General features: G+C 34.6%; 2 protein-coding genes, 1 long non-coding RNA gene and 1 pseudogene across 6 annotated transcripts; 3 read left to right on the top strand and 1 right to left on the bottom strand.

The window, feature by feature from the left end:
• The first annotated feature begins 37 nt into the window (after positions 1-37).
• On the top strand, positions 38-5600 carry LOC144548757 (uncharacterized). 3 transcript variants are annotated; one of them, XM_078297475.1, is made up of 5 exons: positions 38-288; positions 1079-1164; positions 1780-2811; positions 2898-3569; positions 3974-5600. In XM_078297475.1, exons 1-3 carry the CDS (start codon positions 38-40, stop codon positions 1923-1925), a joined length of 483 nt encoding a protein of 160 aa, XP_078153601.1. In that variant the 3' UTR covers positions 1926-2811; positions 2898-3569; positions 3974-5600. The 3 variants fall into 3 exon arrangements, 2 of the variants coding, with proteins under 2 accessions (XP_078153601.1, XP_078153600.1); XM_078297474.1 differs by having other exon boundaries at positions 1079-1253; XR_013509458.1 differs by having other exon boundaries at positions 150-288; positions 1079-1679.
• A 58-nt stretch (positions 5601-5658) lies between these two features.
• Positions 5659-7610, top strand: LOC144548621 (uncharacterized). Its single transcript, XR_013509403.1, has 2 exons — positions 5659-6385; positions 6469-7610. It is a non-coding gene; the product is annotated as an uncharacterized LOC144548621 (long non-coding RNA).
• A 944-nt stretch (positions 7611-8554) lies between these two features.
• On the bottom strand, positions 8555-11536 carry LOC144548711 (scarecrow-like protein 14 pseudogene; annotated as a pseudogene). The gene is made up of 2 exons (XR_013509430.1): positions 11515-11536; positions 8555-10705 (listed from the first exon to the last, which is right to left on the bottom strand). The product of XR_013509430.1 is annotated as a scarecrow-like protein 14 pseudogene (transcript).
• Positions 11537-22725: 11189 nt separating this feature from the next.
• On the top strand, positions 22726-26350 carry LOC144548459 (nucleoside diphosphate kinase 3-like). The gene is made up of 7 exons (XM_078297131.1): positions 22726-22943; positions 24245-24382; positions 24668-24705; positions 24816-24866; positions 24981-25148; positions 25342-25454; positions 25969-26350. The coding sequence occupies exons 1-7, from the start codon at positions 22862-22864 to the stop codon at positions 26090-26092; spliced, it is 714 nt and encodes a 237-aa protein (XP_078153257.1). The 5' UTR covers positions 22726-22861; the 3' UTR covers positions 26093-26350.
• The last annotated feature ends 1111 nt before the right edge of the window (positions 26351-27461 follow it).

Genomic DNA, 27461 nt, shown 5'->3' with positions numbered 1-27461 from the left:
CTCCTCCGCCAAATAGATCTAATTGAGGAGCGAGATAATGAACTCCTGGACATCTACGCGCTTGTACTCGATTGCTTCGGTTTCCAAAGAAGCCGGCTTTGTGCGGTGCTTGGTAATAAATGGGAAGTACGAAAAAGCTGAGGCTGAGGCGGTCGTGCTTCTACAAGACCTAGTATCTGTTCTTGCTCCAGCTAGAAAGGTTCCCAGATCGAAGAAAGGAAAGGGCACGGGTGCTGAACCTTATTTGGGGATTTTGGCTCTTGTTGAGCAAGTGCAGCCTTGGATTCTGTAAAGTAGTCTATCCCCACAAATTACTGCTCTTTATCATTTTGCAAGTAGCAAAAGAACATTCTGGTCTACTGTTATTAACTGAGATGATTGAACTGAGAAAACAATAGTTTTGCTTTCTTTTCTTTTTTGGTATTCATAGAAGGTCAATTAGGTAAAAAAAAAAAGGGGGAATTTCACGTATACCCCTCAAAAACTTCAAAATTACGTATTTTCCCCACTAAAGTTTGAAATTACGTATTTCCTCTCTAAACTTCAAAAACTCACAAATTTACCAATTTTATTGTATTTTATATTAAAATTCATTCTAAAATCTTAAAATACCCATTTTACCCTTTATTAAAAGCATATAAAGCCCATCAAACTCAAATTTAAATCTAAAGGGTTCCTCTACCGTTTAATCCGTGTGCATCGCATTAAGATCTATACACAGTGCTTCGATTTCGTGTTGATCTAGCATGCACGGATCTTAAAGCAATATTGATTGGTGCGCATTGCATTAAGATCTGTGCACGTCACATCAATATACGTGCGTGTTCGCATCAAGATTTGTGCTGATCTTGCGCACACATATTTAAATGCAGTTTCATATTTACCCCTTTGGACCTTGTAGTTATTGGTTATATTGCTTAACTTCATAGATAGTAATTAGCTGCTTTGATCTATCAGAAAGCACAGATGTAACAACCTATGCCAATTTTCTACCTGCTTTGCCATACTGTGCATTATGTATTTCATAAAATTTATTTCAGTCATTCCTTTTCTTACTAGAAAATTGTATCTCATGCAGGTCATTGGATCATGAGGCTGCTAAATGGAATCATGTAATGGTTGTGAAACCATTGTACAGATGTGCAGCTTTTCTCACCAGGGAATGTAGGTCATTTGATCATGACCTTTTCAGTAGTTTTTGCTTAACCATGTTAAGGGAGTGTGCAATGTGCTCTTTTAATCAGTTGACAATTGTAAGTATATAAGACAAGTTTTGCCATGGCCATTTTCCATAAAACATTTGAATCCAGCATGCTGTTATCATACCAGACAGCTCCTGATGATACTAGAGATACCAGCCCAAGTAGAACCTGTACCTACTTGTAATGTGACTTCAACTTTCAGGATCTTAATGTTCTCTTATAGCATTTTGGTGTTCCTGACAACAGACTGGGAAAATCTGGTCCAGTACCTTTACACCATTATCAACTGGTATATTTTGAAAATCGGTATGTCCTTCTATTGTTTATGTGTACTTCTGAAATTATTCAGTCGGTATGTTATTCTATTTTATGTGAAATTTTGAAATAAAGAGAAATATTATGAAGGGTAGGAGCAAACATGATATGAACCATTCTTTCTAGAATATGCAGTCACAGCGATTTGTTTTCTTTAAAGAGGTTGAAAACTTTTTTTTTCTTTTTGGTTATCTTTAGCAATTTTGTATATATTATTTGCTTTTATATAACATATTATTAACTTATTTGGTTTCTTAAACAGCAAGAACATTTGAAGCTCAAGGTGCAAAGTCTAATGTGCATGAGATACACAGCCTATACTGGAAGTGCATCTTTTTTTTGTTTTCTACATCTCCTGGAGCTGCTAACTCATCAAAGTTCATCATGTTCGTCAACTTGTGGAATTGATAGCAGATGAGCAATGGAAGGCTCTCTCTGTTAACCGTGCACTGATTTTGTATAAAATGAGCCTCCGGACCTTGCAATTGCACATCCATGCCAAATCCTATGTCGGTTGCCCATTACACCGGTACAAATTGTGAGCAAGCCAATGATACAAGGTCCATGCCAAAAAAGAAATTCCAAGAACATAATAATAAGAACCCTATTTCTACTGATTTCTTAGCAACGGACCAATTTTCTTATTCCCAAATTGTCCCTTCGCTTTGTAAGCTTCCAGTTATGAGTTGTAACTGACAATTTCCAACTGAAAACGACTTGAGACCTCTTGATATCCAACATTGTTCTTACCAGAACCATTAGGCCATCAGTCTGTTATTGCTTATACTCTTTATGTTAAAGAACAGCCTTTCTGATGAATACAGGTTCAATCTAGGAATCTGAATTCTTACTTCATTAATTCCTGGTTGCTTTGATTATACTTATTGGTGATTTGTTTTGTTACTGGTTCATTTTTGTTATGCACAGGGATCTGTGCTGTACCTCTGCAAATTTCCAGATGAGAGATATACTGACTTGGTTGTTGAGGGTCTTTATATTTTCTCAAGAGTTTCCCTTGCTTCTGCAAAAGGCCCAATTAACTTGCCTTTTTAATTTATTGCTCTGCCAACTTTTAATCATATTTTCTGCACTAAATATTTTGAGATTGGTCCATTGCAGGGGAGCAGGCTCCTTGCATCTACCTTGATACATCCAACTCTGGATCGCTCTATTCCTTTGCCTTTACATCTTGACAAATCTCTAGCGCTCAACCTTTGGGCTTCTTACTTTCATCAAGCCTGTATCAGCACTTCCTTGGACACCCTTTACCAGAGTGCATTGAACAAAATTCAATGTTAGATTCTCATTGTTTCTTTGCTTCTTTAGATTGTTTCTTTTCCAAACAGTGCTGTACCAATAACTATCTATTGTCATTGATAGGTCATGGCTGGAGCCAGTGGCGGAGCCACCTATATCCAGGGGTAGGCAGTCGCCTACCCCTGGATTTTGAAATACGGTATCAAGTCTGTTTATAGTTGGTTTGGATTTGAGTTTTGTCTATTCTTGATTGAGTCAAAGCTCTCGATTAGTGAAATTGGCCAAGTCGTTACAATTTTGGTAGTCGTTCATCTATCTATTTTGAAATATTCCGACAAGAAGAAGGTTAATAAGAATGATATGATAGTGAGACTACAATAAATTTGTTATTTTTTGTGAAAGGAATAGACTAAAATGTTTTATAAAGTAATACACTGAAATTTAATGTAATGCAATAAATTATTTTTATTATGTTTAACTATTCAAAATGAGTTGAATTTTAATAGAAGAGTCTTGTGAACTATGCTTCAAAGTAAACTTTCAAAAAAATCGAGTTTTCGATCTAATTCGGTGGATTTCTACCGATTTTCTCGATTTTAATTAATAGTTAATTACTGATTCCGCTTCCAATGAAAATTATTTAATAATATTTTATAATTTAATAATTTAAATAAAATAAAATAATAATAATTAATATAATAATAATTTATTTTGCCTACCCCTGATGAAAATCCTGGCTACGCCACTGGCTGGAGCCATAGATGAGGCCTACAGCAATAACTCCAAGTTTTTAAGGTACTTCAAAACTTGAAAAATCTGAATGACACTCGTGCTACTTTCTCCCAAGTCCTATGATAATTGATAATAGTTGGTAGTTTCTATCTTTCAATTTGGACATGAATGAAGTACACCCGACCCGATAAGGACCTAATTAGCATGAATGTCCATCGTTGTCAATTTAAGGAGGCACAATTATGCTTGCTCTGATAGATAGGAATTATGTATTTTATACATGCATGTGCTGCATGTCAGAAGATGACATTTTCACAAGTACTAATATGTCAATCGTGATACAATAAATCAATAGTCCCTGTAACAAATGGGATCTGAAACCAATGAGATAATGGGATGCTTAGTGAACTAATATCCTCTTATTTCTATTCTGTTTTAATTTTGGATTTTGATCCCCTCCCTTTCAGGTTTGCATTTGAAAATATCAGCCAGCCTGAAGAGCATAGTCATAGTGCTCTGAGGATGTTTGATGAAATGGTTGTAAAATGAGTTGCTCCGGATATCTATACCTACAATGGTCTCATTCTTGGATTTTGTGTACTTGGTGATTATTAACAAGGGTTTTGAAATATATGACAAATTAGTTGGTTGTGGGCTTCAAGCTGATGAGTTCACATATAATACCTTAGTAATTGTCTAACCTAAACTCATAGCATTGATATCTAACAATCATTAACATCAATAAAAAAAAAAACCTTAAAACAACAATAACTATAAGAAGCAACAGAACCAAAGTACCTAGATACAACTTGGAAGCATTGAGACATAGGCAACCGCCTTCCAGCAACAGTCCTGGACAGGTTAGACTATAAGAATCAGGGGAGAGTGCGGGTTTGGATGCCCCACAGGACCAGATTTTGTTCCAGAGATGCCCCTAATGTTGTTGGGTTCTTGGTGAGAACAGGTACTACTACTATTTTATAATTTTACAATAGTACAGCTTTACCAAATTAATAGGTTGTTCCATAGTTACACCCTTTGGTCCAGTTAACCTTTTTTCTGATTTACGCAGTATGTCTTTTTCTGCCAATCTTTGATTTGTTATATCTATTATAACTTTCTTTCAATTTTCTCAATATTTTTTAGAGAATATTAACATTAGCATGGCTTGTTTTCCAATAAAGCTGCTTTATTAAATGCACAGTACCTGATCAGGAGATACCAGTATGAACCTTTACTGTAGATTTGGAAAAACCTTTTATTTTATTTTCCAGCACAAAATTTAAGGGAGACCCTTAGGCTGCCGGCTCTTTGAACAAGGTATACTCCAAGAACCTTGATAAGACAAAATCTTTTATTTTTATATATTTTTAATTTGTATAAATTACTGTAAAATTGTTAACTTGCAAATTATATCTATGTATTTGATTTATGAACTTTTCTATAGGCAAGTGAACAGCTTAAGGAATAGTTTGAAGTTGTTGATGCATTGGAGCAGGCTGTCAATGGAGAATATGCCTTTTTTTCTCTTTTTAATTATTTCTTTTGACACCATTGCATTAGTCAATTTCACCCTGAATGTTGTGACTGTCAGAATGCATAAGCTGTGTAAATTTGCACGTACCATTCTGTTTCAAGTGTCCGAAATAATTATAACTAGAATAGGGTTCAAATGCCTCATTGTCTTTCATGCCTCAATCGTGCCTCACATTCTTATCCTTGTTTTCAAGTCCAAACAGTTGATCCGGACCACTTAACATGATCTTTATATTAAAATGTGCTTAGAGACCAAATTTTATAATTTTTGGAAATTTTTTACTATTTTTTAGATAGGTACAAAATCACAGCTTTTCAGAATTTCTGGACAGTCCAAAAACAGTGAATTTGTACCTATCTAAAAAAATAGTAAAAAAAGTTTCCAAAAAATATAAAATTTGGTCCTCAAGCACATTTTAATATGAAGATTATGTTGAGCATTTCGGATTGACTGTTTGGACTTAGAAAAAGGAGATGAGGATGTGAATATGTGATACATGATTGAGGCATGAAAGATACGAGGCATTTGAATCAGGGGCGGAACTAGAAAATCTTAATGTGTGTGTGTGTGTGTGGGGGGGGGGGGGGGGGGGGGGGGCGCTAAAAAAATAAAATACAAAAATTGTGGTTAGTGGAAATCGTACCCAAGCTCTTCCTAACACTACATAAGCTCTTACCACTAGACTAAAGTTAATATTTGATCATTTATGAAGGGAGCTGGACTATATATATAAAATGTTCTAAAAAAATAAAATTTAATTAAATCTTAGTATATATAACTAATATTTTAAAATCATAGAGTTAGCGACCTTTTGATAGGCTTAAGATCCACCACTGATTTGAATCCTATGATCAGCAGTCTTTTATATATACAATCGTTTAAAGCAAATTCGTTCTATTAATATTTGGTACAGTAATCCTTTATGTGGACCAAATACTACAAGCTAATAATAAAAACCACCATCTCTCACCTCTAATAGTTCCCAAACCTGGTCCTTCAAAAATAGAGACACAAAAACTTAAAATCATCTTAAGTAACCTAGTATAAGAATATATGGCAAAAAATACTTTAGTTAGATAAGGTAACACAGATTGATAAAAAAAAAAATACAGAATATGAAGTGGTGGCATTTACTTTAGTACCATTTTCGGTCAGAATTTCAGTTTCACCAGTTGCGATATGCAGCTTCTACTCTAATCTCAATTTAAAGTCGTGTCACTGACTACTCGTATCCACTCATGGAACTAGACGTGTGGTGTGGGTTATCCTTGTAAGTCTCTAACAACTACTAAAAAAGAGATGACCGCAAACTCTCCTTGCTGAAATTTCTGTATTCTATACTGTAAACATTAATATACTAGTTAATAAAGCAGTGTCACAACACCAGTCTGTTTTCACTAAATAAAATTACTTTCTTCTGTGCAGATTCAACAAATATGAGATGAAAAATGAAACTGAATGATGTGACCCCTCGAGTCAAACTGCTGATTTGGAAGGTAGTACATAGGGGATATCTTACACCGAAGGATTCTGGCAATTGATGCATCATGTGCATTTCGTGGTTTCCATGCTGAAACGGTACAACATCTTTTCTTCTACTGCCCCCATTCAAGAGCAATTTGGTTTCTATCTCCATTGGCAATTAAATCAGATTCCTTGGTTGCTGCTGAACTCCCCTTACAGACCTTATTAGAACCCCGGGCCAACATCACACTAGAAAAATCATGCCAACTTTATCGTTCATCTGGAAATCATGTTGTGCGAAAAATATATGGAGGCACGAAGCCTGACCCAGGCCACAGTACTGTGCTTGAGATGAATTCTACTGAAATATATCCAAACTGGCATTTTCATCAAGGGAAGGCACATATCACCGCAGTCATTTGCCGTTCAATTGGTTTCTCCTCGACAAACTGAACTATCCTTGCAGCCACCTGAATTAAATTTTTACTGCTGGGTGGATGGTTCTTTCTCCTATCCAGACAAGGGAGGACTTGGATAATTAAAAAGGGTTCAACATTACTACAATTTAGTTTCAGCCTCCAGTTGGGCATTTTCTGCATGCCATATGGAGGCCTTGGCAGTGCTGGCACTGCTCACTGGTATCACAACAGTCATGCATTCAAAATAATACCTCGTGTGTTTTTCACACGAATTCAAGGCAGTTATTAAACTCTCTGACATCAACAAGGTTTCCAATTAGTGAGGATTGGAGGGCCTACACGGAAATAATGAATATTTGGGCACTTCTGGCACTCAATCCCAATTTCAGATGTGTCTATAAACCTAGTGACCTGAACGTCAAGGCGGACGATTTGGCAAAGGCTGCATGAATACATGGTTTTTTTTTTTTGTAAGGTAAATAGACAGTCTGATTTTCCATTTAAAGAGCCTGTCCAATTTCCCAATTTTGGCTCGATTTCCAATTTTGCCCCTTGGATACTGGTTTCATTGGATCATTGGTACTGTTTTCTTCTAGCCACTGATACTATTTTGATTCACATCTCCAGTACGACTACTGGATTTTGTTATTTGCCGTCACTGGTATGGGTACTAGTTTTTGCTCTCACTGGTACTACCACTACATACAAATTCTACTTCAAAAACTATACAAACTTGTTCAGGACCTGATTCAGATATATATTGGTCCATTTGGAGAAATTGAAGCCTTAATTAAAAAGACTGAAACCTGTATCATCAATACATAAAGAGTTCAGAAAATCTGAAACTTATAGTGGAATAGGCCCGATATCCATCGATCCGCTTTAAAATCCGTATACTCCGTTAAAATATGTGCATGTTTGCGTTAATTTTCATGGACACAGATCTTGAAGCGGATTAGATAGTTCTAGAGCCCTGAACTATGATATAAAAAAAAAGACAAACCAAATCACTATGAAATCTAAAAAATTCTATTTTTGACACGACTACAATTACAATTTTATGACAGAAATGAGGTGTCCGTAATTTGAAATTGCAGAATACAACTTTTATTTTTTTTTCAAGTGACTTTGTTTTGATTGGCCAAAAAGTTTTGGGGGTCCACAATTTTGCTTGGCCAAAAAGTTTCAAGTGGCTTTGGTAAAAAAAATTGTCCGTAATTTTAAATTATGGACACTATCTTTATTTGTAATTTAAAACTACAGCCATATCAAAAATAAAATTTTCACAAATTTTATTTTACAAGTTGGTATTTGCACCCTGGCAGAAATAAGGCATCTCGATTCTTCTATTTCGGTCCGATCGACGTGTCCTGACCGTCTCTACCCGATTGCCCCAAAGAAACGGCAACATCTACTAGAAATAAAAACTCTTATCTTACAAGTTTTATACTAAAAAAACTAGTTAATTTCTGATAGTTAAATGGTTAAAAGATCTTACAACTTTTTTACACTTTCGTCTTTCGATTTTTTTTTTATTGCACCTGACATTGTAAAATGATAGATAGATGGAGATGCGGGAGAGAGAGATGAAAGAAAAAATTCTCTAAAAAAAGAAAGTTCATTTTATGTTAAAGAAAATAGCTTAAGTTTACACGCATTACACTATAATTATTTTAAAGATAATTGGAACGTACACTGAAAAAAAAAATTGATTATTGACTAGTCATCAATAAAATTTAGGACTAAAATTATATTAATGGTAATTTATTAGCAACAACATTCCAAATGTAAAAAGATTAACATCCTTGATCAAGTTATGGTTTCCATGCCGTCACACCAAAAAGTACCCTTCCCTTCCAACCCTGCAGAAGCCAATTATCATCTTCTTCAATAAAATATCGCTTATCATAAACATTTCTCACCAGATTAGTGCATTCTTTCACTATGTCAGGATCCACTGGTAATTGTTCAAAGCCGGCTCGTATGATCCTGCGATGCCACTGCTTCAGGGTCTCTGGTCTCTCTATCCAGTCCGACCCCTCACATGCTACAATATTGATAATATCAGGTACAAGAAACATATTTTCTAGCAGCTGCCTATGTTTATTTCCACGTGAAATTGTTGTGTCTAGTAGATCAAATAACGCAGAGTAAGTTGACAAGACCTGCCTAAAGCGGGTGAGGAAGTAGGGGCTGTATGATGTGCACAACTCTCCTAGGATGAAAATTTGGGGTTTGATATGCCAAATGAGTTTGAGAACTTGATTTCTTGAACTATCAAGATCAAAGGATTCATCTTTTACTTTTTTGAAACTAACCATGCTATTAACAATAAGCACTTCATCATCTTTAATATTTAGATCCTCAATACGAATGGATTCCCACTGTGAAGCAATTCCTTTGTACTCTAAAGGTACGCTAAAACTTGTAGCATACTCTTCAAACCTTCGCCCCATATCTTCTACCCGTTTAGCTGGGCGAAACCCCGGCTCAGGAAATTTTATACCAGTAATTCGAAGTTGCGGAGGCCCGCCTTCCCTTTTAGAAAGAGCTTGGATCAGAGATGGCCACTGAAAGCCAAATCCAATACCTAGATCAATTACATGCAGTTTTTTGGCATTCTTTGCTGCATTAAGTATATTGTGGTTAGAAAAACGAGAAAACACCCTTGCAAATGGAGTTGCTTTAAGGAACAAATGGTAGGCCTTAAGATTAAGAAAGCCAATTCCAGGGGTGCTAACTTGTTTAACAAGTCCATAATAATGCTCACTCCCGGCACCAGCCAAGCGAGCTTCCAGTGCATCAGCAAGGACAGATGCAAGCCTTTGAATTCCATTTCCATTAGGAGAGGATTGCATTCTTATCTTGTTTAGTAGATCCTGAGCTTTATGCTGATCATATATTGATACTGCCTCAGAACAATGGATAAGTAGTGTGCAAAGATCGGTATGATCCCCTTGGAATTGGATTTCTGCAATACAGCTTGAGCTTGCTTCACGTTGCAAGATTTCTTGTAGATTCCAAATTTCTTTTTTCATGTGGTCCTCTCCATGGTCAAGCAATACTTCATAAACATCATTTGTAATGGGCTCTTCAGAGTATATCATCGACATTTTGCGGTTTGGCCCCTCTAAAGCATCCAAGTCCTTCCTTTTAATCATGGGCCTCGACATCGCCCTGACATTTTCTTTTTCAACCAAATTGAAACCTACTGAGTTTTCATCTTTCACCTCAGAAGTATCTACAGAAATCATCTTCTCATTAATATCAGTAGCCAAAAAGTTGATACTTGGAAGGAACTTCAATCCTTCTTCAATTCCTTTATGGAATTCCATGACTGGTATTCTCTCTACCAATGTGTCATGCATGGAGATCTTGTTGAATTGAAACTAACTTGAGCTTTTGAAAGGCAAAAGGTGGAGCTAATGTCTGCTTCTAATTGGCAAGGAACTACCAGCTGTTTATTTGGAGAAAGTGGGTACTTTTGCCCAAGGATTTCATAGAAGGGCTTCTCGATTTCCCGGAGAGCAGCCTCATCTTTACGAGCAGTAATGCTCAATTCATCTATTTCTTCTTCCAATAAATACCTGCTTATGAAATCCAGTGCTAGGTCCATCAGAAAGGCTTGCTCCCTGTGTTCAACACACGATTGTTATTTGGTTGTTTTGAGGGAAATTTGTGTAAAATGTGTGGAATTGTGATGTCTCATCAAGTGCGGTTTTTTTCCTGGCCAAAGTTGTCACACCTGAAGGTTGAGTGGTTTGTTTGATAAAATTGACCTGGAAGTTTCAGTGCAGATACAATTTTTGGATTAATTGGTGAAGAAAAAGTTTGCAGTGCATAACTAGAGAAGATTCCATGTATAATTAAATACATGCAAGTTCAAATGAATAATTGTCTGCATATCATGCAACAATATTCAGCTGAAACTATCCTCCTTTTAGTTCCTATTAGCAACAAATTAAGGCATAACCAAACTTTATGATAACAGATCAATATCCTCTCTTTTAAGAATATGACAGATCAATTTCTACTACAACCATATTTAATTTATACTGATACATTTTTGGTACAGCAATTATGAAGCCCTTTATTAGTATCTTATTTTCTTAAATATGATGGTTTCTCTAATTGCCCACCTGCACACACCGGCTCTTCACTTACATGAGAATCAAGATTAAGTAAAATGACAAAGAGGTTAATAGAAAGCCTTAATAATTAGGCAATCAATTCAGGTAATTTGTTTGATAAATATCTACATATATAGTTGTCGTCCATATGATTGTAATTAGACTTATGAGGCCGGTATAGATATATACAATACACAAAAAGACTTGGTGCCACAAAATCGTCACTAAATACAGGGAATTAGATGAGGCACAATTGCCAATTATTATTTTGATTACAAGCATACTTTGTGTTTTCTTCTCAATTACCTGAAGAGAAGATTTTAACTACATATTTTCAGCCAGGTGGAACTGCACCTCTGGCTAAAGAATTATTAGAAAATACTAAAAAAGGTGAACAAACCTAAAAACATAAAAAAGAGTGTTAAAAAAAAAAGCTTGAGGTAATAGAAACATCTTACCTGATCAAGGAAGTCCTGGTAGTTAGGATGAAGAGTGGAGAAAGCTAATTGATAACTCATTTCGGTATGAGTGGTAGGCATTAGTAAGGATTCTGAGTTGGGACCAGGAGCCGGGGCCCGGGGGACATATTATTGGGTTTGATTCTTTGGGGGAGCGGGGGCGTTCCGATGCCCATTGGACCAAGTATGGTCCGATGGGTAGTATTGATCGTTCGATTTTATTTAGATTTGCGTGGAGTAGTATTGCTAGATGATACCGTTTAATTGAAACGAAGTTTAATTTCTCTCCGTCTCCGTCAGTGCATCAGCTGATCCTCTCCTCTCCCGCTCACTTCTCTCTACTCCCTCTCTATCTCTCTCACCTTTGGGCTCCTCTCAATAACTTGATGCGACCGAAGAGGGGAGGCATCGCAAGACCCACAGCTCTGAGAGGCGACCCACGCCATGACCTGCTTCTCTCCCCGACTCCAATTGAGACAAAACTAGAGAGGAAGAAGAGAGGACTAGAAGGGTAATCCAAAATTATGTGAATGCCAATCCAACGGATATCTATATTTTTCTTTCCACCTCACCTAGAATAGATTGAAAGCAGAAGAGAAACAAAAAGGACAAATAATACAGCTTACAAAGAAGAGTGATTCTCTTAAAAATTAAGTCGTTGCTGAGCTCCTTCACTAATCCATCCCTCCAACCAAAATGGCTTTATATTCTACCTTTCTAACTAAGCCCTAACTTTTTACCTCGATAGTTGTCCCAAATTACCATAGCTGGCACAGACATCATCACTGTTTATAGCATCACCTATTTCCCATTTCAAAAGACCAATTATTCTCATTTGGGGTCAGGCTCTTCACACCTTATTTGTAAAGTTTTCAATTCCAAGCTCATTTCTGGTTTTGGGCAAATGGATTATCTCTATGGCGTTGGTAAGATCAATGAAGATTTAATTGTCACAAAATCAGTTGGCACTGATCAAAGGCCAACCTGCATATGGCTTGTTCTCTGTGAGTGAAGTTCAACTGTTTGATTCATGGTCAATTTAGTCATAAATGTTTTGACTAATGTACAAGCTCAGAGCTCATGTACCGATTTTGTACATAATGACTTCAGTTCTATAATCATGTCATCTGACAACCTCTTAAAGAAATCTTTTGTCACAGCCTCAATCTAATTCCCAAGCGCACTCTTCAGCATGCTTTGTGTGATTTCTGTTCTCATGGTCTGGTCAAGTCCTGTCTTTTTGTCTCAGTTGCAGAGCTCTAGGCTTGGACTGCAGTCTTTGTTTCCTCCTTTGTTTCACTCTTATGTTTGTCATAAGTAAAATCTGAATCCATTAGAAATTTAAAGAGTTGAAGCACTATATACCTATTCGAAATACATATGTACCAGTCTTTAGCTTTTTTTATCATTACCAGTCCAAAGTTTAAACATATGTACCAAATTGCATATGTAATTACTTAATAAAAAAAAAAAAGATGTGAAGTCGGTGTTAAGGGCCAACTATCAATTTAATATAAATTGATAATGTATGATTATGGTGCTAAATCAAATGCTAATCACACTCTATTATAAGTCTGGTCCTTTGTTAGTTTTAAGCAAATATTAGATATAAAATAAGCAAATATTAGATATATCAAAGCATATAAGTAGAACATCTAGTGCGAAGGACAAGAATCAATTTCATTGACTTCTTTTACATACATTGATGCAAACACACACACACAAAATTGCAAGGCAATTGTCAATCTGAGTTCTAGCATCCAAGCACACTAGTTCAGAGGGAAAGATACAAGTAGAAACTTGCCTGTATATGACTCCAATATTAAGAGTCACCAATTGAATCTTTTTAACCTGCAATAAAATAAACACAAAACATATGAAATTCATACAAGCCCATAACAATCAGCCTCAAATTCGACAAAGGATAATCATAATATGTGGTTTAGATTTAGGTCACTTCAAATAAAATTTGAAACAGGTGGTACTTTGTAGTTCGTAACCAATTTTACCCAAAAATGAAAAGAAAAAAGAAAATCCGATGTACGTGGTTTAATTTCAAGGTAGTTACTTACTGAGGTGCGAGAGAGAGAGATTGAACCTGAAAGTAGTGAGAGAGAAAGCAGACTGACTATCGCTCATTGCTCAATGCCTCGATGCTTTTGGTGCGACGCTACGGTCTGATCAATCGGAGTCGGGGAGAGAAGCAGGTCATGGCGTGGGTTGCGCTGTGGGTCTTGGGGTGCCTCCCCTCTTTGGTCGCACTAAGGGGCACGAAGGTGAGAGAGAGGGAGTTGAGAGAGGAGAGGAAAGGAGAGATTATTTTCTATCTTTTTTTTGTCCCATCCCGCTGACGGAGACGGAGAGAAATTAAACTTCGTTTTAACTAAACGGCATCATCTAGCGATATTACTCCACGCAAATCTAAACAAAATCGAACGATCAACACTAACCATCGGACCAGACTTGGTCCGATGGGCATCGGAACCCCCCCGCTTCCGATTCTTTGGTGGCGGAGGTAGCAAAATTTGACTTTTTAGTAGTTTCATTCAGTGTTTTAAAATGCGGTTTTGTTCATGCATGCGGAAGGCCACTGCATACCGCATATGCGGTATGCGGACGCATATGCGGATTTTCATGCGGATCAATTTTAAAATAAAAATTCACGTATATATATATGGCTAGGGGTGTTCAAACGGTCGGTTCGGTTTAAACCGAACTAAAATAATCAAACCGAACTTAAAACCGAAGTTTGAAAATCCAACCGAACCGACCGAACTAAAATAGCAAACCGAATTAAAACCGAACCATTTAAACCGATTTAAACTTCGGTTTGTTCGGTTGAACCGAACTTTCTCAAAAATCAAAACTCAATACATCTATAATACTCAATTTAAACTTTGGTTTTGATTAATGAACCAATTTAAACTTCGGTTTTGATTAATGAACCAAAATAATACTAGAAGTCTTGACCCTATCAATAAAATCGGTCGGTTCGGTTTAATCGGTTTTGAGAAATCAAAACCGAACCGAACCATTTAAACCGAACTAAGTCACAAAATCAACCGAACCGAACCAATTCAACCGAACAACCGAACCATTTAAACCGAATCTTACCGGTTCGGTTCAAAACCAAATAAACCGAACCATTTGAACACCCCTATATATGGCAAAGGCTTCTATGGACATAAGGATCTATTTGTAAAATGAACATATTTTTATTTTCAAAATTCAAACAGTCGATCCGAACCGTTCATCTTATTCTCCATATTAATATGTGCTTGGAGACCAAATTTTACATTTTTCTGATTTTTTTTACTATTTATTAAGATGGGTACAAAAAATATCAAATTTAGACCATTGAATCCGCATGGAAAACCGCATTGCCGCATTTTTAATCCGCATGGCCGCATGAAAAATTCCGCATGACCGCATATTCGGACCGCATATGCGGCCGCATGATCAAAACCGCATGGAAAATCGCATGGGCATTCTGAACACGGCTGCCGACCGCATATGCGGCCCATGCGGCCACATTTTAAAACACTGGTTTCATTCACACAGAACCATCGGATTACTCCGTAAGTGTCTATTTTTTTTTATTTGAATGGTTCGGTGGATCCATGAAGAAACTACTCCGTAAGTGTCTCTTTTTTCTTTTCTTTGATATTCTGTCTACTCCTGACTCTGAGTTAGTCTAATTCTTAAACTGATTCCTTTTAAGCCTTGGTTAATTTTGAGTATTTCATTTTTTTTTTTGATCTGCGATGCTCTATATATTTTGTAAATAGAATGAAAAAAATTAAGATAACAAGAAAAGTCTGATAGTAGGACCTATCATTACAATTCTAAAAAAATTGGCCGGCTAAATTTTTTGGATTTTTTTATTATTCAATACATATATTTTTATTACATGTTTATCTAAGTTTTGACTTTAATTTGCTAATTTGCTAAGAACAGTCTTACTTTAAACTGTGTCAAACAAATTTTTAATTAACTTAGAAAAAATATTTCAATACTATATCAATAAATTTTATAATTATAATATATTTTTAATATATATATAGTTATAGGGACTGAATTGTAATTGTTTATCCGATAAGTTAATGGGTTTAAATTCAATTAGCTATTTAAATCTGATTAGTAACAGAATTTCTGAATCCACCCCTGCACCGAACGCCTTATAATTTTGAAAACCTGGTTTTAACCAGAATTGCACAAACTTTGCGCAAAACAGTACTCCTCTATATTGTCAATTGAAGAGGGACAATTGCACAAACTTTGCGCTAAACAGTACTCCTATATATTGTCTATTGAAGAGGGAGAATTGCTCAAACTCTGCACAAATTTTGGAAGACCAGCGGTGAGTGAGCACTAATTAAACACAATTGTATGCATTAATTACCTCGGACAATTGTGTAATTCATTTATCAATCAAGAGTGGTTTCAGTCCGTTACGCATCACAACAAATTTTAGTACAGACAGTCTACCTACAATTTCTTCTCTTAAATAGCCAACAGCAATTCAAAACCCCATTGTATATGTACATTCATATTGTTTTAAGAGTGAAACTATGATACTTTGCAATGCGTGGATCGTTCTGTGCATTGAATTAATATCTTTATTTTTAAATTCTAAATAGTGAATCCGAACCGCTCAACATCATTATCATATGAAAATATACTTGGAGAACAAATTTTATATATTTTTTGAAATTTGTTTATTAATTTTTGAAACAATTAGAAAATCACTTGATCTAAAAATTCTAAACCATCCGAAAGTAGTGATTTTCTACCTACCAAAAAAAATATAAAATTTGGTATCCAAGTATATTTTCATTATTTCATATGATAATAATATTAAGCAGTTCAGATCGACTATTTAGACTTTCAAAATGAAAATATAAATTCAAGTCACGAAACGATCTGCGCATTGTAAACTACATTCATATTGTTCTAATGAATCCTTAGACCGGTCAACTAACAGCAATATACATCGAGAACAATGATAGGTACTACATGTATAAGTACTACATATTAATAGTTTATTCGCTGTTTGTCACAAATTACTTACTTTTTTCAAAAAATAATAATTTGGAAGTTAAAAAATATTAGAATCGAAAAGATCGAATAAATAAATAAAATATAGTGTTGTTTAATTTTATGCCAAGACCAAAAAATATTTTTGTTAAGAATTATAATGATTTAGTAGACAAAAAAAAAATTAATTGCGGATGCAATCATGTAAAAATTCCAAAAAGTAATTTTTAACACTTAAGGACTAGGACTGTACTAAAAGTTTGTAGTTCGTGATTTAATCTAAGTTCGATTCGGAAAAAAGTTTGTAATTAATTTGATTTAAAATTAGTTCGTTTTGAAACAAATCAAATTAGTTCGGTTCGATTCGAATCTTATACAAACTCAAACTCAAACTGATATAGTTTGTTCGAAATTTGTTCATGAACTCAAACTCAAACTGGATATAGTTTGTGGTGAGTAGATCGGACTGTAGGAGTGCGGCGGTGAGTGTCGAAGCACCGCAGTGAGTAGATTCGGCCATCGGAGCGCCGTGATGAGTAGATCGGACCGTCGAGTGCGGCGGCAAGTGTCAAAGCTTGGTCGTGAGTAGATCGGACTGTCGGAGTGTGACGATTATCAGCCAAAAACGAATCCAATCATAGAGAGAGTTAGAGAATGATGTATTAGGGTGTTTAGGAGTGTAAATAATTAGGATTAGATGGTGAGAGTAGTTTAGATAAATTAATGAGAATAAAAAGTTTAGATTTAAAAATTAGAATCATTTGACTAGTTGTAAATACGTTTTTTTATCAATGAAATTGTTAGTTGGCATTTAAAGCCACTAACTTTAAAAAAAAATCTCAAATTGCAACCAATGGTTTCAACCATTAATTTTTAATAATACAGGAACCAAACTTATATCAGAGCTCTGTTATAAAATAAATTTATATTATGGATGTTCATTTGAAACTCTTCACTAATTGCATCAAAATTTCTCCTTAATAAAGTATGTTCCAACTTCTCACATTTATCAATGGAATTAAATTAGATGGTTTGTTATTTACATTTTCTATTTATATATAGGATTGTATAAATAGGATTGTAAGCTTGTATTATGTACACACGCAAAAAGCATATGAACAAAGATAACCATTGTTATACACTCTCAATATCTTTACTTTTCTTTATCTTTATTTTACAACACGTTATTAGCACGAATTGCTCGGAAGAAACAAAGTTATTTTGTAAGTAATTTGTATGATAGATTATTATATCTTTCATTATTTCAATTTCATTTGAATTTTTTATTATTTTGTTTTAGTTTATAAAAATCATTACCATAAGTGAATAATGGAATAATAACCAGAAGTTATTATCAAAATAAAAAGTTTCTCAAGAATCCGAAGTTCGTATTACCCGAATAAAATAATAACTTGAAGTTATTATTAGAATTGTTTAGAACCTGAAGTTCTATTATAAATTTTAATATAAAATTAATATAAAATTAATATAATAACTAGCAGTTTTTCTAGGTCACTGGATGAATAATAACTAGTGTGAATTCGTGAAAGTCAAAAGGAAAAATGAAACAGCGTGAAGAAAACTAATGCATAAACTACCGATGGTTGCCAAAAAAATCTGTAGTTCGTAATTTGATTGACTTCAATTTGATTAAAAAAAAATCACAATTAATTCGTTTGAGTGCAGCTTGTTCTGAAACAAAGAGTACTTATGACGTAGAAGAGGGTCACAATTAGACTGGGAGACAAAGAGTACTGTACTTTGGGATGATCATGAATTAGAGCATTACTAATTGTTAGGTTGGTAGTTGGTACAGAGCAGTACCGAATCAAAGATGTTTTGAGTGGTTAATTTCGATCATGACCGAGCAAATAAAAACCACAATTTTAGAAAACAGGATCATTAACTGCCAAATGCATGTTTAATGTACAATTAATATAGTTAGAGGTGTCCGTAAATTGATTATTGAGTAGTGCCAACAATGACGGAACTGCATAGGAGAGTAAGGTCGATAAACCAGCAATGCCCAAGGTGTAGGGGAGAATGAGTTCCTGACGCATCTGGTGTTTTTCTATCATGTATCACGAGTGACATGGTTTGCATCGCAACTCTCAATGCGGGTGGGAGATCTACCATTAGATTTCACAGAGGCACTTCTAAACATAACAGAAAACATGGAGGCTAATCAGGTAACAGAGGTTTGCAATTTAATCTGGGGCATCTGGAAGGCTAGAAATAAACTAGTTTTTGATGGAAAGTATACGATACCTGGGGTAAGATACAGTTGGGGGTATATGAAAACACAACAGCCCTAGATGCGTTGCATGCAGAGGCGCTAGCGCTATTGAACATTCTCACAATTTGGGAAACACAGTGGGGGAGAGAGGAAGGGACAAGAGCACATATATTCACAGACAGCCAATGCCTAGTAAAGGCAATAAATGACGGGCAGGAACAAGGCATACCGTTGTGGGGGGCTGCCGAGACGGTTATCAAATGTGCACGAAGGGTAAGAAGCATGGAGGGCAGAGTGGTAGTGTCACATGTTAGGAGGGAAGCATTGAAGGGACCTCATACACTGGCAAATTACGCAAGGAGAACCGGGCAAAGAAGACAATCATGTGCACGGAGTACTGACTCAACAATGGGAGATTGGATGCAGGAGTTCCAACAATTAGATCCTGCATTTTTCCTAATGGATACTGGACCAACAGAATAGGCAACAGCAAGAATATGGGCACCGGTCACAAATAATTTAATTCTTCTTCTTTTAGATTAAGATTTTTAAATTACTGTTTTCTTTAATGTTCTCTGTTTAAAACTTTGGTAAGATAGATTGCTGTAATCTTTTGATTTCTAGGTAGCAAGTTTACTTCTGCTGTCAGGACTTTGTGTAATTTTTCTATTGATTAATACAAGCATAACCTACGGGTTTTTCATCAAAAAAAAAAAAAAAAAATCATACAAAGTAATCTTTTCAATATGCTTTCTTCTTTTCTTCTTTCATACCAATATGTTTTTTTAAAGGCCCATGGGCTGACTTTAGTTTTAAACAGTGAGAGATTTACATCTTAATTGAAGGAACACGAGAGAGAGATATTTTCATACTTATATTCATATAAAATTAATTTTATATTATTTCTATTCTCGTTAAATATTAGTTTAATTAATGAGTTACTATCAATTAATTAAGAGTAAAAAACAAAAGTTTAGAAATGGTCATAGTCATAAATAGTGAATTAGTTCTGAGCTAAAATATAACTATAAATACTAAATTTTATGTAGCTAGGTTCTATATTGATTCTATTATATATAAGAGATAATTAAACTGTTATTTGCTAATTAGAAAGATGAACAACCAATTAATCTTTTTCTTATCAATATATCTTTCTTAATGTCCACATTAAGCGTGATCGTTAATGAAATGTGGATTATTAAAGATGTAGAAAGGTGCTTTTGTTCAAATCAATCCTGGAAAAAAAAATAATAAGTTTGTCTTAATAAGAAAATGTTACCGATCATTCCGAGTCAATAAAAGAGTTTAAATTAATTTTGGAACATTGCATTTGATTTTTTTTTTTGTATTTTCAAAAATAAATGTTGGAATAATTAAACATTTTCTTGTTACTTATTTTTTTAAGTAATTATATTGTCTTCCTAGCTCCCGTCCCCTAAGTGTCTCCCTATCTAGTCAACGACTCCTGTAGCAACAATAACTAGAAGCGTCCAGTACACTCTATTCTTCACCTTCGCGATTCTCTTCCCTGATCCAGCCTCCCTTATCTCTCGTGATTTTTCCTCCCGTCACTCTCTCAATCAACGTTCCAAGCCACCCACCTAGTTCTCTCCCTTCTCTCTCTCTCTCTCTCTCTCTCTCTCTCTCTTTCTTTCAGCGTTTCAGAGTCATTGCCTCTCTTCTCTCGCATCAGCACGCCACCGCACCACCGCCTGTCCTCTCTCTCGCTCCAAGACCTCTCCTATCGTTAGCCCGCTTGACCCCCCCCCCCCCCCCCCCCCCCTCCTCTCTCTCTATGCCTGAATCAGCTTCGGACTTCCCAGATCCGATCTACCTAGAGAGCGTGGTGCACCATTGAGATCCGACGAGGAGAGAGTGGTGCACCGTCGAGATCCGACGGGGAGAGCGTGGTGCACCATTGGAGGGGGTCCATGCTAGCCCAGCGAAGGTTGTCAGAGTGCAACAATCAATACTTCATTAGTTAGAATGAATACTTCATTAATTAGATATGCATACTTCATGTTGTTAGATATGAATACTTCATATTTACATTAATTAGTTGTAAATACTTCATTAGTCAGATATAAATACTTCATTAGTTAGATATGAACACAATATATTTACTATAAAAAAAGATTTTTTAAGTGAATTGCATATGTGTCACAGAAGAGGTGTCTGATTTTGAATTGTATAAATTATTTCGTACATGTATGAATACTTTGTAATCTTCAGTATGAATATTGTTAGTGTCAGATGTGAATACTTTATGTATTACTAGGCTGTTGGGAATACTTCCTAGTCCCCAATCTGGGCAGGTGTGAATATTGTTAGTGTCAGATGTGAATATTTGTTAGTGTCAGGTGTAAATACTTCATTAGTTAGATATGAATACTTCATTAGTTAGATATGAATACTTCATTAGTTAGATATGAATACTTCATGTTGTCAACATATGAATACTTCATGTTGTTAACATATGAATACTTAATTATTTAGATATTAGTACTTCATTAGTTATATATGAATACTTCATTGTATAGATTCGCTGTAGTGGTATCCAATCTTGACAAATGTCGCTTTCAGACAGTTGCAATCCCCAATCCAGGCTGTCAGAGGTCGTCAGCGGTCCCCTTGGTCGTTACTGGTCCCCAAGATTAATAGTCACCTCTAGTTTGTGTTTACATATGACGAATATTATAGATAATAAGTATGAATACTATAAATTTGTAGGTATGAATACTATATATTTTGACGATGAATAAAATCGCGTTAACCCTACTCATTGGTAGTAGTTACCACGTGCGCGTCAGTTAGTGGTCCCCCATTGTACTTTTTTTTATCTTTTAGCACGGAGGGTTGAATGAGAATATTGTTAGTCATTCCCATTTTTTTTTTACCATCTCATATCGTAGCTGACATCATTACTATGAAGAAATCATCAGTCCATAACAAATTATTCATAGCTTAACATTTAAGTCAAAGAAATAAATAGTAATTCGTATTAATATGAACATTAAGGATTCATTTGATAAATCACATAATAATGTTAGGATAATATTATTTGAATTATACCTTTCAATATCTTTCCAATACCTTTCAAGGAAAATCCACAATTAAATCAAAAATTAACGAGTTATGCATTTTTGAAAAAAAAAAATCAACTTTCTGAAAAATCTAAAATTGTTCGTGAAATTTCACGATATAAAACTGTGGCTTAAATCAAAATGAGTAAAACTTGATAACAAAAAGAATTGAGAAATCGAATAAAAATGAACATAACATGATAATAAAATTATTCAATAAATCTCGAAAAGAGAGTATTATTCAAAACAGATATAGAAGAAGAGTACCATGTGCGCACTATTAAGAAAGAGAGAGAGTATTGTTTGATAAAATGTTTGTTTAAATATTAGAATATTAAACTTTATTAAATTATGAGGGACTGAAAACTATCAAAATGTCCTTTTTTTTATTTAACTTGTGATTTTGTATACTGCACAGATCTCCACGTAGACCTCAAGCACCTCATTGAAATATTTTATGTAAAAATAATTTCAAATTGTGTTTTTACTGTTAGAGGATAATTCAATCTCACATATTTAAAAATATTGTCCTTCTCCTATTTTTCTCCTTTTCATTGCACAAGTTCGTATTTGCACCCTGGCAGCTAAAATAGGGCATCTCGTCTCTACCCAATTGCCCCAAAGAAACGGCAACATCTATTAGAAATGGATGTATCCAGTTCTTTTCCCCGGAGATGATCAGTCATGCCCAACGGCTGAAACGAACTACCCATTCACATGGTCCCACATGGCAATACAAAATGTACTAATATACCCCTGAAGTGCACACAAACCAACAATTTTGTTATCCATATTAGACCAAAAAGAGAAGGGTAAGAATGTAAAATCCCCACGACAGTATCCGATCCTCCCACACTCGCACTGCACCACGAATGGAATAAACTCTCGACCGAGGAAAGCATCGCCTATCGCCTCATCATTCCGAATTTTCACAACCAAACACTAGATTGAAATAAATAAATAAGCACAACCCAAATTAGAGAAGAAAGAGATGGCGTCTCAGCTGGTTAGGTCTGGCTCGAAGGCGGCTCGTGCCTTGCTCTCAGCCTCTCGCAACTCTCCTCTGTTATCTGGTGAGTATATGGGACAATCGTTTTTTTTTTGTTATTGATGCATCTAAACCCCTGATTTTGATCAATTTGATGCTATTTGTGAGTTCATATTCATCCTTCTTATAAATAAGGAGAAGGGTAGCTTGTGTCAGGTCTGTTTTTGAGATGAGGCATACTTTTTCTAATAAATGGTTTTAAATAACGATTTGACTCTAATTAGATTTCAATCTGGTGGCGTTTTGTGGAGAAAATTAAGATTTCTTCTAGTATTTGATTTTATAGTTTTTAATAAATAAGTTTGTTTCGTGGCACATTTTCAGCCTATCATCTAATGGTTATTGGTATTTTTCTTAATTAGGTCCCAATTGTTTTGAATATTCGTAAACGAGTTAATTCATTCATTTCTTATAATACCACAGTTTCACAAATTAAGTTATTGAAAGATTTTATATGACTATAGAGAAAGAACAGATCCATGTTTGCCTGATCTTATATACAGATTTGAAAATAAATCTGGAAAAACCCTTATTGCAAAAGTCAAAATTTCTGTTATTAATATATAATTTTCTGGATCTGTTTTTTGGTCGAACATGCAATTAATTACATGATCAGTGTAGGTGTACAGCTTTTGATATGTTTATATTAAAAAAAATACTTATCTTCTTATTTTGAGATACTTGTACATTTAATAGAAAAATAAGGGTCACGTTCTGGCACATTTTGATTTGTTTAAACAGTAGATAGTGCCATGTGTTAATAAAACAATCGGTCAATTATTGGCTATCAATGCATTAGTAAAGGTTGATATGATTTGCGCTTATTTAATTAGATCGGCACTAAATACTTTTCCTTTACAAGATTACTGATTTTATATTGTTATTGTGATTTCTAAAGTTTTGAAGAATAGGAGTGTTCACAATTTAGTATCATAAGCAAAATACTAACCAGAGGAAAGGAAGTGTGAAAAATGTGGCTATGAAAGACTTAACAAGAGCCCATTACAAATAGCCCAAAACAGAGCCCAACTAGATAAGGTTTCAACTAAACCCAAACCAGTTAAAGTGCCAACCAGGTTCAGTTATGTTAAACCTACAAGGAAAATGATGCAATTCATATGCAACTTTAGACCTATTGAAGTGTCAACATGTGTTTAGTTCTGTCAGCTATTAGTAATTATGTTCTAAGGCTAAAAAGGAAATGCTTCTATTCCGAATGCTAGCTTCTTTCTCATGGGTGGGCCAGTGTGTATTTGTGTGGTTTGTAAAAAATAAATAATCAACTAATTTACTGGAATTTTTTTTTTTTTAATTATTATGTAAAAGGCAAGGGAGTTGCAGTAGCAGCATTAGCTAATGCTGGAAGAAAGCTAAGCACAGCTGCTTCCTTCTACGAAAAAGCCGGTGGCAATAACACCTCACAGAGCAAATGGTTCTCGGCTGCTCTTGCCATCCCGGCAGCTGGTACGTGCTCAGAACTTGCTATCCTTAGTCTTATATAAGGGTCTTTGAGGATTTTATTATATAATACTTGTCTCCTTGTACCACTTCATCTTTGTTGTTACATGCTCAATTGTACCTTTGTTCCATTCTGTCTTTTGTTAGCTTTGTGTTAAATTCATGTTGCCAAACTTAAAAGTGTTTTTATGCTCCTCTCTGGGAAAATTTATTGAACTAAAACTAAAATTTTAAGGTACTTTTACAATTGTTTTTCGTTTTCTATTACTTATAATTTAATTTGGAATTCAGGATACATGCTTATGGACAAGGAGGCTCATGCTGCAGAGGTACTATTCTTTTGTTTATATCTTGCATAGTTCACAATAGATCACTCATTTGTTTTTTTTATTATGCATATATGAATCTAATAGTTACTAACTGATTATTACTTAATCAGATGGAACGCACCTTTATTGCGATTAAGCCTGATGGAGTGCAGAGGGGACTGGTATGACATCTGCCTTTATTGTGTCAGACTTTTCCGTTAGAAGTGCAAATTTCATAAGAATGAAAGTCATACATATTTAATATATATATATATATATATATTTTTATATCACAGATTGCAGAGATAGTGTCCCGTTTTGAGAGGAAGGGATACAAACTGGTAGCAATAAAACTAGTGGTACCATCAAAAGAGTTTGCCCAGAAGCACTACCACGACCTTAAAGAGAGACCTTTCTTTAGTGGTCTCTGCGACTTCCTCAGCTCCGGGCCCGTTCTTGCCATGGTAACTTAAGTTCCATCCTCACATAAATATGTGTACCACCCAATATTGGTTCGGTTTCTGATATTACAAATTTACCCCTTATTAATACTTAAGCCTTAATTAAGCATACTATTGCCTTTGTGCTCGTGCCATCTGGCCTATAGTCTACCGCTCCAACAGCTTATTGTTTACCTTTTTATTTTTCTTTTCATAGGTATGGGAAGGAGAGGGGGTAATAAAGTATGGTAGAAAGCTAATTGGAGCGACCAACCCACAAGCATCCGAACCTGGCACCATCAGAGGCGATCTTGCTGTTGTCGTTGGAAGGTAACTAAGTCAAATTTTAACTAGCTAATTCGAATGCCAATTTTGTTTTTTAAGCTTGAGTGCTCGACTTATCCTGATTTTCCCAATTGAGCTTCAAAGTATACTCAATTTAACCCATTTTTTCATATTTGACAGTAAAAGCCAGCATTTTGGGAAACTCAATTTAATTTGATTGTTGTTATTTTTATTAAATATTGACAATTTTGCCCCTGGTTCTAGTAACGTCCAAAGCAGTAACTATGATTTTGCAAAACTTAAATATTTAGTTTGATATTACATGGACTTATTATCAGCAGATTTGATTTAGTTAATATAAAAACTTGTACATTTTCTTTTTCACTTTTACCTGCTCTATAAGCACATATGTACAAAATATTGGCGGTCACTTCAAAATAAGATAAAATACTAGGGGAAATATGCAAAATAACTCTTGGAAATTCTTGGCGTTAAATCCATGTTTACTGCATTCCTCAAGTATGTTAATTTTTTTCTTTTCCTTTTCTTTTCTGTTTAGAAATATAATTCATGGAAGTGATGGTCCTGAGACAGCTAAAGATGAGATAGCACTTTGGTTCAAGCCTGATGAACTGGTTTCTTACACCAGCAATGCCGAGAAATGGATTTATGGAGTCAACTAACCGACAACCCGTCAAGCTCTACTATCCATTTAATTTTATTCTTTTTCTTTATATCAGGGCTTAATCTTCATTACTGCTATAATTTAGCATATAGAAAAAAGCGTGAAGGCGCCGGATACAATCAAATAAGTATGTCACTCTCTAATGAGATGGTTTTCGAGCTTTTATTTGAGTTGTTTTATTTGTAATAAAAGTTCTTGAGAAGATGATCAAACTATATTTATATTTGGAATATTTATCCTCAAAAATAAAACAAAAGGATTGAAAATGTCTGGTAGACCAAAAATTTATAAAAAAAATTCATTAGCTGAGGTTATAATTTTCAGATTTGAGATATTTATTTGTAGTTCCAATTCAAATTTGAAGCGTGTTTTCAGTATCTTTGTTACTAATTGTTATTTTTTTTTTTGAAGTAATCCAATTGATTTTCATTTTATGTAAACTGATGCGATGCAGGTGTAGTTATTTTCAAAGGTGTTTTGAAGCGTGCATTTAAGATTTCAAAAAAAAAAACAAAAATTCTAGTCTAGGGGGTATATAATCCCTCTACTTCTTTTGGTTAGTGGTTATTCCATTGAAAAATTTCTGCTAAGAAAAAGTTGTAGTTTTCATGCTGTTGATGCTAAATTTTAATAAACACTACCAGAGAGAAATAAAGTTTAAAATATCAATATATGCTCTGTTATTGAAGCTGAATATTTATTCCTCAAATTCATATTCTCACATCCTTCAAGATTAATGAAAAAATAAGATAATGTCATTCGTTTATAAAGTTATAGTTTTGAAATTTAAATGGACGATTTTTGTGAATACTAAAAGATAGCTGGATAATCTGATATCCAACCTTTACTAAAAAGAATAAAAAATAAATTTGCAAGTTTTGTGTTGTTAGAATGTTCTTGTCAAGTGTTGCATAATTTTTATTCGTTAAGAAAATCAATTGATATCGTTCATTCATTTATATTAAATTTGAGGCAAATAATGGGCGGAGCTTAACCCTTTTTTTTCTGTAATTTGCTATTAATTTGTGAAGTCCGGATTAGTGTACCTTTTTTTTTTATTGGCAAGCATAAACTAAAAGAAAAAACAAATCCAAATATATCACAACATTGGATTTTCATTAGCTATTAATGCCAATTGACAAGCAATATCAAAATGCCATAATTCATTTAGTTGTACATGGAAGAATGACTATCACATTTAATAGTTTTTATCTCCACATCTATATAATAAATTTTAAATCATTAATTTAAAGTATAAAAAAACAGTAAGGATAAAAAATAAAATTATATGAATCCTCATCAATAAACACAGTAGAAGCTCTACTATCCGAAATTTGTATTTATACCATATTAAAAAAAAAATCATG

Source organism: Carex rostrata, chromosome 33, assembly GCF_964058835.1.
Source record: "Carex rostrata chromosome 33, lpCarRost1.2, whole genome shotgun sequence".
Classification (NCBI taxonomy): Eukaryota; Viridiplantae; Streptophyta; class Magnoliopsida; order Poales; family Cyperaceae; genus Carex; species Carex rostrata.
This window is presented reverse-complemented; position numbering and strand designations above follow the sequence as displayed.

What these genes read in the sequence shown, in the direction of transcription:
- LOC144548757 (XM_078297474.1), top strand. Translation starts at nt 38, where the DNA reads ATGAACTCCTGGACATCTACGCGCTTGTACTCGATTGCTTCGGTTTCC. An exon ending in CAAGTGCAGCCTTGGATTCT is followed by an intron (nt 289 to 1,078) that starts GTAAAGTAGTCT and finishes TATCTCATGCAG; the next exon opens with GTCATTGGATCATGAGGCTG. An exon ending in CTTTTAATCAGTTGACAATT is followed by an intron (nt 1,254 to 1,779) that starts GTAAGTATATAA and finishes TTTCTTAAACAG; the next exon opens with CAAGAACATTTGAAGCTCAA.
- LOC144548459 (XM_078297131.1), top strand. Translation starts at nt 22,862, where the DNA reads ATGGCGTCTCAGCTGGTTAGGTCTGGCTCGAAGGCGGCTCGTGCCTTG. An exon ending in CAACTCTCCTCTGTTATCTG is followed by an intron (nt 22,944 to 24,244) that starts GTGAGTATATGG and finishes ATTATGTAAAAG; the next exon opens with GCAAGGGAGTTGCAGTAGCA. An exon ending in TCTTGCCATCCCGGCAGCTG is followed by an intron (nt 24,383 to 24,667) that starts GTACGTGCTCAG and finishes TTTGGAATTCAG; the next exon opens with GATACATGCTTATGGACAAG.